At 36.0% G+C, this 12,913-nt stretch overlaps 1 protein-coding gene and 1 long non-coding RNA gene across 2 annotated transcripts; one reads left to right on the top strand and one right to left on the bottom strand.

Moving 5' to 3' along the window:
- Positions 1-4,358: 4,358 nt before the first annotated feature.
- Positions 4,359-6,468, top strand: LOC143468921 (uncharacterized). Its single transcript, XR_013119044.1, has 3 exons — positions 4,359-4,567; positions 5,172-5,317; positions 6,339-6,468. It is a non-coding gene; the product is annotated as an uncharacterized LOC143468921 (long non-coding RNA).
- Positions 6,469-6,736: 268 nt separating this feature from the next.
- Positions 6,737-11,196, bottom strand: LOC143468920 (large ribosomal subunit protein uL5-like). The gene is made up of 6 exons (XM_076966403.1): positions 11,055-11,196; positions 10,835-10,985; positions 8,678-8,784; positions 8,410-8,499; positions 6,917-7,069; positions 6,737-6,801 (listed from the first exon to the last, which is right to left on the bottom strand). Exons 1-6 carry the CDS (start codon positions 11,061-11,063, stop codon positions 6,772-6,774), a joined length of 540 nt encoding a protein of 179 aa, XP_076822518.1. The 5' UTR covers positions 11,064-11,196; the 3' UTR covers positions 6,737-6,771.
- Positions 11,197-12,913: the final 1,717 nt, after the last annotated feature.

The raw sequence follows: 12,913 nt of genomic DNA, 5'->3' as shown, positions 1-12,913 counted from the left end.
TCGCTCACACTCTGGCTCAGCAATGAAAAAAAGCGTCGCTTGTGAATTCGCTCTTCTATTAAAAAAGGAGTGTGCTTTTTTTGCCACTTCTGCTTAACTCAGGCACATTGTAGAAAACCAATCGCATTCGTATTTGTAAATTTGCTTTGTAGAACTTGCGTCTAACTGCAGCCTATGAAAGTTCATGGAAACCGATGTTGAAAAGTTGGATGCAGGATGCCTTTGTATACTAGACTCTAACTACTCAAATTGTGACGTAATCTGGTTGTGCAATTGTATACTAGACCTGAAAATTTATGGTTACATACTGTGCCACGAATAATCAATAGAGTAGTACAATATTACGAACCTTCTGAATATATATGGATGCGCATGTTCATTAATTCAATGAATTATTAGCCTATTCACTTTGAAAGTATAAATCGCTTAGGTTATAAAAATAAACACATTGTTAAGCAAATTATTATCGGTACTAGTAAAATGTGTAATGATTGTTGTAACAAACAAAGTAGTTTTGCCTTGCAATTTAAGCAAAGTTTAAAATAATAAACTAGATGTGAGCTGATTTATTTTAATTACATGTGTCACAGACACCATGCAAACTCTTATGCATTTTACAACACATTTTATACTGATCACAGAGTATGACCTCGTATTATACAAAATCATTATGTAACATTCAAAACATTCCAAAATAAAAACAATCTTTTTACTTTGTTAAAGAATTCATATGCTACCCACTGACCAACTTGAGCAAAATCTTTAAAATCTGTTGTCCAAACCGCTCGCAATTTTAAAAAGAATCAAAGTTCGTAAACAATTTCTATTGTTAAGCAGCCTAGCGGTATAGGTGATCAAAAAAATCTTGCCACTTAGACCGTAACTCGGAAAGGGTCTAGGCTCTAATATTCTTAAAGAAGTCAAAAAGTTTAAATTCTTTATTTCCTCCAATCATTTTTGTCCATTCCATACATTCAAAGCATTGTTTATGCAAAAAAAAGAGCGACAAGTGAATGACTCTTAAAAATGAGTGCACTCAATTTCATGCGCAGCTCGAAATGTAGGAAAGCACAAATTGCAAAATGCTTGCATTTAGAAGGTAGTTAGTGAAAGCCAGCGGTCCCGATATAACAACGTTGAGGTTCGTTAAAGACAAAAGTGCGTTTTAACTGAGCATGCCTATGTTTTGCTCTCAATAGTGGAATTAGCAGCGCGAAGGCTACTGCACTCGCAATAGTGAAGTAAAAAGTGTTTTGCAATCAACAATTTACATTTTCTATTGATAAGCAGGGCGCCACGAACAATGAAAAGTTGAGAACCACGGCCAAGGCCTAGCCTACATCTGCCTATGCGACCATTAAAATAAAATAGAATTTATCTGTACACTTCAGGTGTACTAAGAGCTTATGTTGGCAAAAACTCGTGTAGAAAAATCAAAAATAAAGTTAACCTTCAGAGTGACAATCTATATCTTGCATTTTTACTATATACTGGGTTAACACGGTTCAGCCACCAGCAACTTATTAAAATAAAAAACACTTTTACTCACTGGGTTTGGAGTGTTGGTTGTAGGGAAATTCCCGTTATTAAGAAATAGCATAAAGCATAAACATTCGCAAATAAAAAATTTAGTACTCCTTTGTAAATTTGAAGTTTTAGATTTGTGCTGATGTGTTCACAATGGTATCAACTAATGTTTTTATGCGCAAATATTTTTATGTTCCATTTTATCGTCTTGGACATTCCGGATCATTGTAACTTCCAATCAGTGACGTAGCAACATAATTTGCCGCCGCTGGATCTCGATAAATATGCCGCTCTCATAAGTCCAGTGTAGACTTATCTCTGTAGAACAGCCCATACGAATGGCTAAATCCGTGCATTCCTTTTTCCCTTTCCTATGGGCTAATCCTTGACGAATGGGTTGGTAGAACAGCATCACTGCAATTATATTGCTTTGAAGGTTTTCCACAGAACATAAATCCGATTGCACGTTACGTGAGATGATGAGAGAAATCAAACGTTGAAATGACTATCATAGCTTATATTTTGAATGGTTTATTAGCTTTCTGCGGAACATGACATTAAATGAATAAATAATACCACATTTTGTATCATCAGAGTGAAGGGATCTTACAACTGTGTTTTAGTCACTTCGACCGCAATACAACAAACGAAATCAAGGAGGAAATAATACTATCCACAATTAATTTTTACTAACCATTGCCCAGTTGCCTATTTAGAATTACGTTGAAGGAAGGGGGCCGGAGTGCTCAAAAGTTTTTAAAATCGAGTTTTAAAACTGCCGTTTTTGTGCACATTGCCCAAGATACAAAAAGCGCAAAAAAAGTGTTTTCTCTCCTCAAAATCGCTTTAAAACTTCTTGGAATGAATGGCTTTTTTATACTGAAAATAGCTGCTAAATTTAGGTGTAAACTCAAACACTTTTGAAACGCCGTATACATCCATTTTGCTGGGCCCTTTTCAGCAATTTTGAAAGGCGTAAAACCTCCTATATTAGCCTGCATATGTGTTCTATAGGTTATTACTGTTAAAACGACAAGTGGTTGCAAAAAAGGAATAATGCGTTGCTTTTTAAGTTTTGCCGCCCTCTCGGAACCTGACGCCCCTGGGTAAATCCAGAATATCCAGATGGCTGCTACGCCACCGTTTCCAATTGTACACTTTTAGGGTAGGCCTACCATACTTCTGGTATGAATTACACGTTTACCCAGACTACTACTTTGTGTAATGTAATCAATTTTTCGCTTTTTCAACTTATGTTTTATAGATTTAACTAATTACAGGTTTAGTGGTAGTGCTAGTAGCTAGTTGTTACCAGCAATTATTAACGTTATTTTTGTTGAGCACGTTTTAAGCCTTTTCGGCTTTGTCACTTTTTCCTGTTCATTGGCGCGTGGTAGTAACAACCAATGTTCCCTCTAATTTTTCACGAGTCTGAGCAAACACACTAACTCCCTGAGCGGTCCCTTGGACCACTGTGAGCAACATCAGACGTGTCACGTGCGCACTGTGGCCATTATTATGCGTTTATTTTATTTTCAATTCAGCTTGGATTTTTTTTCTTGTGCGCAGCACAGATTTTCTGTGCGCGGAGACCGTGTCAGCAGTGCGCATTTGCGCACGCGCGCAGCTTAGAGGGAACATTGGTAACAACTAGCTTGATTTTTCGTCCCCACCGCGTTTTTGACGAAAAATAAATGAATGAACAATATCTATGCTTTTGATATGCCTACTTTTACCTTTTTTCGGTTTTAATAAATTCTTTTGTACAGAACTTCATAGCGCTCTTTTTTAATGTTTTCTTCGTTGAACCTGAATTTTAGACAAAACCATATGCATGAAACTTAGAAATGAGAAGTTCTGTTTTCAAAGGTATAAAATTTTTATGTTTTTACCTTGTTTACAAGCAATGTAAGCGAAACCCCTAATTGACGAGTACACATCTACTAACTAGGGCACGCAGAAGTTTTTCTAGTAGTTTTGCTAAGTCACGTAACACAATATAGCTTACTTTTTAGATGTGGAACGTCAGTGAAAGGAGAGAGTTAACTTCCAAAGCTTTCCTTTACATATGCAGATAAACACGACGTTTTAGGAGTAGGGACCTTACAGATCATTTAACGATTTATGTTAAATAGTGTCAGTGTGTAAGGAAACAGATTGAAATGGACAAGAATTTTTCATAAAGGAAAATTTGCTTAGGCCTTATTCAACCAGTAGTCGTATTACATATGTCTGAATATTTTCTATGAATTTTATATGAATCAAATGCCTAAACCATAGTGTAAACAATTGCCCTACAAGGTAAAATATCATTAAAAGCAATCAATTCAGGCAATTTATAAATTTATTTGAGGCCTTGAATATAACTCACCTGGAAGATATATCACGTATAGGCTATATATTGTATGTACGACTTGTACGTAATAGGTCTATGCCTATTGTGTATTGATTCCACCTTGGGTGTATCCAGGGATTTAACTGAAAGGCAACAATACCACTCGCATAAAAGACAAGCATAAAACCAAAAACCGTGCAAGAAAAGAATCCTTTACGTTAAAAAGTGTAACGGCGGACCTAGTTACAAACGTTGAAATTTATTCTTTACTGGCTAGAAAACCGTATTTGTTATTTTAACTTTCTCAAACATTTATTAAAGTCCATTCCCCTTTCTACACAAACAAACTATTTGTCAGCATACCCATTGAGTTATTTTGACTTGTTTGCTTTTTAAATCGCCTCATTGAAATTGTGTTTCAAAAATCCACATTGTCCAAATGAAGTTGTATGGTATACGTATTAAGATAGAATATCGAATTTCATACACCGTGTACAGTGTATTAAATGGATTCTTCCTATGCTTTAAGTGTTAGTTCTTGGTTTACTCCGTGCTCGAGTTGAACGATTTTTGCAAAGAAAGGTGATTTTAAAATGGCAGAAATGCATTGGGAAGCAAGAAGAAAACAAACTGTTCTTGATCGAGCATTTGATGTTCAGGACAGATGGAAGACGAAGTTGATGATGAGCGCTACTACATCACCAGGTAAACTTTCAGTACATTATGGTTTACTTAAAGTTTTTGCATGTAGTCTATACCCAAAAGCATTACAACAGCAAAGTACTTGACGGTATTTAACAGATTTATATAAATGCGGGTGGTGCGTGAATGCACATTCAGTTCATTTGAACTAATTCTAAAACGGTTTTAAAAAGTTAAGAGACATTAAAGAAAAACATGGTATGAAAGTAATGAAAAAATTGTCCAAGTTACTTTGTTTTGACAAGTTTAACTGATACAATAATTCAGTGTAATTTTTGTACTGTATTAGAAACGCTCGCCTTTTTATGTAAGGAACTAATTTCGAAGTTTGTCAAAACGAAAAAGAACCCCAGCTGCGAACGCCCTGGAAGCACAATCCATGTTACGAGTCTGCCAAGCGTAATAAATATCTCCGCAACACGATTTGAATCCATTGTTTGGCATATTAACCGCCTAGTTTGAATAGGCAAAAACAACTCAAGGGCACTTCGCCGGTCGTGTAACCTCTTCGGGAGGCGATTTGCCGTGTTTCAAAATAGCTTTGTCGAACCATCGTGAAAAGTACGCTATATTGAACGTGATCATGCTAATTTCTATTTTCTCTTAGCACCCTCTTTTGAGTCTATTGGAAGCCATTTGGACCGCGCTTCATTGCCACCGTCACGACGACAGATTACCGACGACGAAATGCGTGAAAAAGTCAGGACTGACCACCTAAGGAGTTATTCAGCAAAACTACCCAACAGATACAGTGTAGGCTAATAGTTTGTACGCTTGCTACCTTATTTTTGATTAACGTATTTTATCCTTTTCTACATTCGCACCTAAACTCCATTGGTAGGTGGAAATTTTATTTCACACATCTATAGTTGCGTGGATTTAAATCGTTTCAGCTTGAACGTAATTCAAAAAACATTTGAAATGTGGACCAAAGGATTCACAACTGCCAGGCCGTAGCTACATTGCGGCACTTGCCTCCGAAACTTTCGGGAATTCTGGCACAAAGCATTCTTCAAGTGTTAAACTGCATTTAACAACATGCCCAATCGGGGATTAATTAACACAATTGCCTCCGAAAAATTAAACCCTGGCAACGGCCTTGAACTAGCCTATGTCCTACCGTATTAATTAAATGACGGGTAGAGCCGGATTACGCGATGTTAAAGTGGTGAAAAAATATTTTTCAGCTCTGTTTGCGTAACTCATCGGATGGTGTAGTGTCGAGATGAGAGCGAACAATACGTTACAATGTGGTGGTTTATATTGAGCTATGGTCATGGATGTCTTGCCCAGTAACTATAATAATTGACAAGTATTGCTGATGAATTTTTGGACTTGATTATTTGCGCGAGTATCAAGATGCAGCCGGTGCAACTCTAATGTTAGAATCGACAATCGAAATGTGTTTAAAACCTCTCCGGGAATATCACACTTGGTAATAAAGACACTTGCTTTAGTTCGAAGGCTATGCTGGACAACATATACAGTGAAAAATTTTAACGAAGACACCATGAAGTGTAGACCTGTTATATGAACGCGAAAAAGCACACGCATGAAAGCTCCGTAAGCTAAACCAAGGCTTTCTTCTGCAGAACAACAAATTTTCGTTGACGAGCGACATAGCTTAAATACATTGAATGGGATTGCCGTTTAAATTTTAATTGGTTGAAACTGATAGTGACCCACAGTTATTTCATTAAAGGCTATTACAGTTCATATAGGTTAACGTTCAAAACTGAACGACTAACTAATATCGGTATTTTTTTATTTCTAGTCCCTTAACTACACTCAGCAATGGTGATTACAACTTTTGATACTCTCTACCTGCTGAACTGAACGGCCGTCACTGGTGATTGTACTTACTCTATTGTTTGTGCAAAATGCTATTAAATGTTTGAAGCTTTGTTGTATAATTTTTAACTAGATCGATACTTCGATCGTCGGCAGAGCATATTTTATCTTCTTAAAACGCACAGGAGCAACTACAAGAAAGTCGGCTAATAAGCTCTCAAAATTGAAATCCGACCACGCGCTTTAAAGATAAGTTACCTTTGCTGAACAGAAAACCTTATTACTTAACTTACAACATGAAACGATCACCAGTAGTTTTAACAGATGAGCCCTGATATGAGAATATCTCAAAACTCTGTACTGCTTAATACAGAACAACAGTCGTTTTCTTACATATTTTATTGTCTAGGATCGCTTTACTTCCCAGGCAGTAAGATACCATCATACTGAAAACAAAACATAAATCTTGTCAATGCAAGGCAAACGACAGCGTGGTTTTGTGCAAGCATACACAACCAGAAACAACAAACTGAAAAGTACGTTTAGAGTACACATTTCTACCTTTTGTTGGAACCACCTCATGCCGTCGTTTTTGGTGAGCCGATGGTTATGTCCAACCCTATTTTTCTTCTGCCTTCTGTAACGGACATTGTACCCAGGACGACCAAGCATGATATAAAAGTCCATGCCGTAAATTCCAATAGAGGGGTCATACTGCGATATAGATAAAAAATCACAAAATCTTTAATGTTGGCTGTACTTCCTATATTCTAGAAATATCTGGTTTTGAGTGCTCCCAGCTCTACCAGAAAAAGCACAAGTATCATCTAAGTCCTAAGAATTACAATATTTACAAACGAAATGGCGATAATGTAAACATTATTCTAATGCAATTTTTTGCTACAACTAAAATGCCGTCAAACTTTTTTTAACGAAATATTTTATTTTGGGTAAAACTTACATAATTTAAAACAATCTTATATTATGTGCTATATTGTGCATACCAGAAAGACAAGATTAAAACTACCACCACCAAATTACCCTACAATTCTTTTGTAAAATAATAATACACTGAGTCTCTAACCACCAAGAGTCACCAATCTTTCTTCAGGGCAGGCCTCCCAAATCCAGCTCTTTGTACTTAACTAGGGCAAACAATTTAACCCAATTTAACAATGCAGTAAAGTAAAGAAGCATGAGAATTGGTTGACCTGTATGAGCCATCATACAGACAATTGCATTGTGTTGGTTATCAGTTAAATTTGTATTAACCTTTAGTTTACAAAACAAGGCCAAATTTGGAACTGATTAAATCAAAAACAACTGTGTTGGAAAACATCAGACGATGTTATACAACTTTTACAAACTGCATTTAAAACCAATTAATTGCGCAAGCATCAGAAGCAAAAAGTGTCTTTGAGTTGACAAGTTAAAAAACCTTTTTTTGGAAGTGAATTCAAAGTTTTGGAAAACTTTCAAACAATTTTTTTATTTTCATTAAAATTTAACATTTCTTCCTTAACACACTTCTGAAGGAGGCATGCCCGAACAGTTACTTGCAAAAATGTGTTACATAATATTCAAATAAGTGTGTTGTGATCCTTAATCTGTATAACACTTATTGTTTTTAATGCTATACAATGTCATGAATTGCATAAAGCACACAATAGGTGAAAAGAAAAACCAAAAAGTGTTATGCTGATGAAGAAAAAAACGCTTACAACAAAAATACACCATAAGCAATCTTATGCTAGGTAAAAGCTCTGAATCAAACAAATAAAGGTGGAAAAAAATCGTCACAACATGGATAATTGTGTTACTTCAAGTTTAAGTATTTGGATGAATGCTGCTTTCCCTTTCAGAAACTACAAAACCCTATGCAACACATGACTGCATTGTTTCTGTTTAATGCAAAGAATGTAGATCATTTCGTTTTACACATTTTTTACGTTTCACATGACCATTAACTAGTGACGACAAGCTGAATGTAAAGCTCTCACGAGCCAAATCAGGCACATAGTTTGGTGACCTCTACTATACACAATAAACTTTACCTTAATCCCCAAGTCAATGTGTTCTTGAATACCAAAACCAAAATTTCCCATATTAGAAAAATTTCCCTGCCGTAATTCATACTCCTTCACCTTGAAGAAGAATTTAGGCAACTATTAGGCTAACTAATGCAACTATTTTGATAAAAAGCACATTAGGTAATAACAATGCAAGTAATAACTATACTAATCATGACACTTTAAAAATTGGAAAAATAAAAATTTGTAACTGATTTCTACAATAACTAATCAAATCTAACAAAATTAATACCTTGAGCCCTCTTTCAAGAATTTCTTCTGCTTTTGGACCCCTTACAGTGCAGTGAACAGCAATTTTTTCATTTCTTCTGATTCCAAACGATCTTACAGTGTAACGAGCTGTGATTTTAATATAACCATGATAAATAATGGTGTTACAAACAAAATATTTTTAAACTTTAGTATAATAAAGTATATTTGCATATGAAAGTCAAACACTATGGAGAACATGTAAACAACGAAATTATATTCAGAGCAAACATGTCATGGAAAGCCAAAATATAACATACAGGGTATGAACAATCTGCTTGCTTCTAATACAAGGGCATCTAAACTATTTGAGTGAAGGTTCACAACTGCTTGATAGATTGCTTTGCGGGGCAAATTTGTAGGACCATTATTGTACGTCCACATCACTGCATTGTGTTCAATGGCGCTTTTCACATGCGTTTGTCATCACGCCTTAGGATGTACAACAAAACTTTTGGGCGCATAACTGTAAGTCTTTCTGTCTGACAAAGTAGTTGTGCGACCCCATGAAAGACCAAGAAGCAGAGATGGTCTTTGCCAGTTTGCCTGCTACTGGCCAGTTACAACCAAATGTGGCCAACCCATACCTCTAAGTTTGCTATCAGCCATACATTTATGAAGTGATCTTTGAAAGAAACTTCTTGTTTGTGGTACCAATTACAGTTGTAGTAACAAGTGTGGTGCTAAACATTGGAACAAGTAACTGGAAATTGTTTTTTGACTGGGATGAGCAACCCAACAATAAAATTGTAAAACCTTGAGTCGCATGTAAACCAAACTCATTTTTGGTTGTACATCTTCAAAAAAGTGAACACATACAACGGTTATCGACTGAAGTCGCCCTTAATTGTAGTGAACTTAAACTAAGTTCTCCACACAAGCTATGCATGTTTCATCACAGCAAGTGCACAAAAGTTTTAAAAAACACAAGTGTGACACACCAATGTGTTTTTTACAAAAAGCTACAGTTCGATCACAGAGAAACGATGGATGGAACAAGGAACCGTAAGCGTTGTCACATAAAATTCGTCATAGGCTGCCATAACCCCAGTTTGCTAAATTAGTAACATGGGCACAAGACTCTTTGTGTGAACATTTTTAACAGTTGGTTTTCAGTTTGCAGCACATAAACAACATTGTTTTGTGTTTTCAAAATGAGACAGTTGCACAAATATTTTAAAACCTGATGTCACAGATATGTTTTAATAGTTGAGCAGTCTAGCCATAAGCTAGTCCACGCCATACTGCAGAGTATGATAGGAGCACACCCGAGATTAATTGGAGAAAAACAATCTATCTGAAAAAAGAAAACACTTCCTTTAACCCTCGCTTTCCACAAGGCTGCACCTTCCCTACCATAAATGCCGGACGTGCTCAAGGCAGACACCAGAATTTTGGTTTTTCACCTCCTAGATTCCAACTGGAAAACAAGCAGTTTTCAACCACAAATCCAAAGACACAAACTTTGGCGTGACGGGTACTGATTAATTTTTGGTTTGTATTATAAATACACACTTGAACAATTAACTTTTGCTTGTTTATACATTGTCAATCGAATTGACGTGAGGAAAAAAAACAGCATGCACATTGATGAATCAATCACGTGCGTGGAAGTACCACAATAAAGCATGAGATCTCCAGGAAAACTGCTAAACGGAAGTTTGGTTCTAGGTCCTACTGGAACGTTTATGTGGTGCATTGGAGACCGGACTTAGAAATCCCCCGCACAATATGAAACAACAGCCATTGTACGTGCAATTAAATTTAATCCACGGGCACTCAACCAACTTTCTTATCTGGGGATCAGCCCGACTGGAGAATATGGCAGTTTTTGATGATAACTCAAACGTTGAGAGCTGAAAAGTTTGCCATTATGGCGTACATTGGAGCCTCAATTCTCCTTTTTTATTACAAATTCCGTTAAGGTAACTCAGTTTTTCTTTGTTTATTTATTACAAATCGGCTTAAAGATAAAAAAATTGGGTGTACATACTGATGAACCTCGTGCGTACAGGTATTACATTTTCCACTACGGTATAGGTCAACGGATTTACCAAGCGCAAAAATTTAGATTAAGCTTCAATATTTTTGGTGCAATTTTGAGACATACTCTATAGTGCAAGCATATACCACACCATACCTTTGGAAAATACGGGAGTTTGTCCAGTAAGTTGTTCAAGCACTTTTGCTGCACGGGTTAGCCTATCGCCAGATTCGCCAACACAGATGTTCAGGCAGAGTTTTTGAATGTGGATGTCACGCATCACATTATTAGTCTTCTTCTTACCTTCCTGTAGGTATTTAGAACGATGCTTATACTTCTATAATTTAATTTAACCAGTTAAGCCATTCCCACCTACCTCAGCCATGTTGGCAGTTGTAGAAAAGAAAGATAACGTGCGTTGGCTGATTGACCGTGTGGTTGTACAAGCTTCCAATAAAAATATTTAGAAATGACTTTTTCAAGTTAAGAAAATACAAAGCTCCTAAAATAAACCAAATTTCAAATAAATTGAAACAAAATTTATCAAAAAATTAAAGTCAACAGATAAATGTAAAAAAAAATTCTAAAATTTTTTTTTAGAAAAACGTAGGCTATTGTCTCCTTTATTACCAGCAGGTGTATTTTATAAATAATGGAGAGAAAACACAGGTTTAGACGGAAAATTATTTTTGATTTGTTGGGTAACATATTTTGACTTTCAAAGGTTCAATAAAAGAAAAAAATTATTACCGGTATTCATTTTGAACGCAAATCTTTTTGTTGTCAAACTTTGTGTATATTTGTAACGGTTGTACTTCTCGCTTGTTACTGATGTTATACCAATTGAAAAGTTATTCGCCGACTCACACTTCAAAAGAATAAACTTATTTTCATAACACAAAAAACTTTTCAGAGCAACCTCGATATTGCACACAAGCGTAATTGCACCTATTGCCATGGGTATAACTTGTTGTGTGGTAATTATTTTTAACTGGCTTAGTTGTAAATATAAAATGTTCAAAATTGTATTATGATTTATTAACAAAATTAAAAGTTTTTTTCAGTGAGCATGTAATTATTTAAGTTAATTTTCGTAATTTAAAATCAATAGGCTATAACTCATGTACAAAACTATGACAGTCCTTTAATGAGCTTTATTTGCTTGGTATCTGCCGTCCGGTATCTTTATTAAGTTATAACCTTATTACAAGGAAATCATAAGACGTAAACGTTTGTCGAAATTATTCAGATTATCATGTCTGCAAAATTAAGATAGTTATAACAATTCCATGACAAAAACTTTTTAACGGTGGCCACGGCATTGCACCCACACGGAAATGCACCCACGAGATTGCACCCACACGAAATCGCACCTACACGAAATTGCACCTACACGGAATTGCACCCAAACGGAATTGCAGCCACATGGGATTAAACCAATATCCTATGAAATAACACCCAAATGAAATTGCAATCACACGGAATCAGAGGCGTACCTAGGTGTTTTTTGTCCGGGAACAGAGGCAACATTTGCTTTCTCACTTGTCAAAATAATTGAGAAAAACGAACACCGAACGATCTAACTATAATAGAATTTGCTTAGTTTCTACGTTTGATTACCCCATTGCATGTCCAAAAAGTGTGAAGCGCAAATTATTAAATGAATTCTAACATTTATTCGTACAGTAGAATAGCAGGCAATTTATAGTGTACAACTTTGAAACGCCGCATAGAACGATTTTTGATGCCGTGCAACCTTAGATATAATAAGTTATAAACACGATTTATAAAAGATATAGTGTTTACATCTGTGCGTGTAACCCACCCACCACCTACTAAATAGCCTATGTTTTTCTAAATCATTTAATTGTTATCCATGGTACGTACGTAACGTATTTCCTTATGTATTACAGTACCTGTTTCTTGTAGTCCCAAAGCCCGAACATGTGCAATTGCACGTGATTGCAATTCCGTGTGGGTGCATTTCCGTATAATTGCAATTCCGTATGATTGCAATTCCGTATGATTGCAATAACGTGTGAGTGCAATTACGTCGGGTGCAATCACTATGGAACCCTTTTTAGCAAAATGTATTGGCAACTGATTGCGCCCATGGCTGAGCAAAGACCTTACTCATGCAGTCTGCAGATGTTTGCGGATGACCAGGCTTCTTCCGATCTTCAACATGCACTCGATTGTAGTCTATTACAATTTGCAACTGTTTGCAATGACTCC

This window comes from Clavelina lepadiformis, chromosome 8, assembly GCF_947623445.1.
Source record: "Clavelina lepadiformis chromosome 8, kaClaLepa1.1, whole genome shotgun sequence".
Taxonomy (NCBI): domain Eukaryota; kingdom Metazoa; phylum Chordata; class Ascidiacea; order Aplousobranchia; family Clavelinidae; genus Clavelina; species Clavelina lepadiformis.
This window is presented reverse-complemented; position numbering and strand designations above follow the sequence as displayed.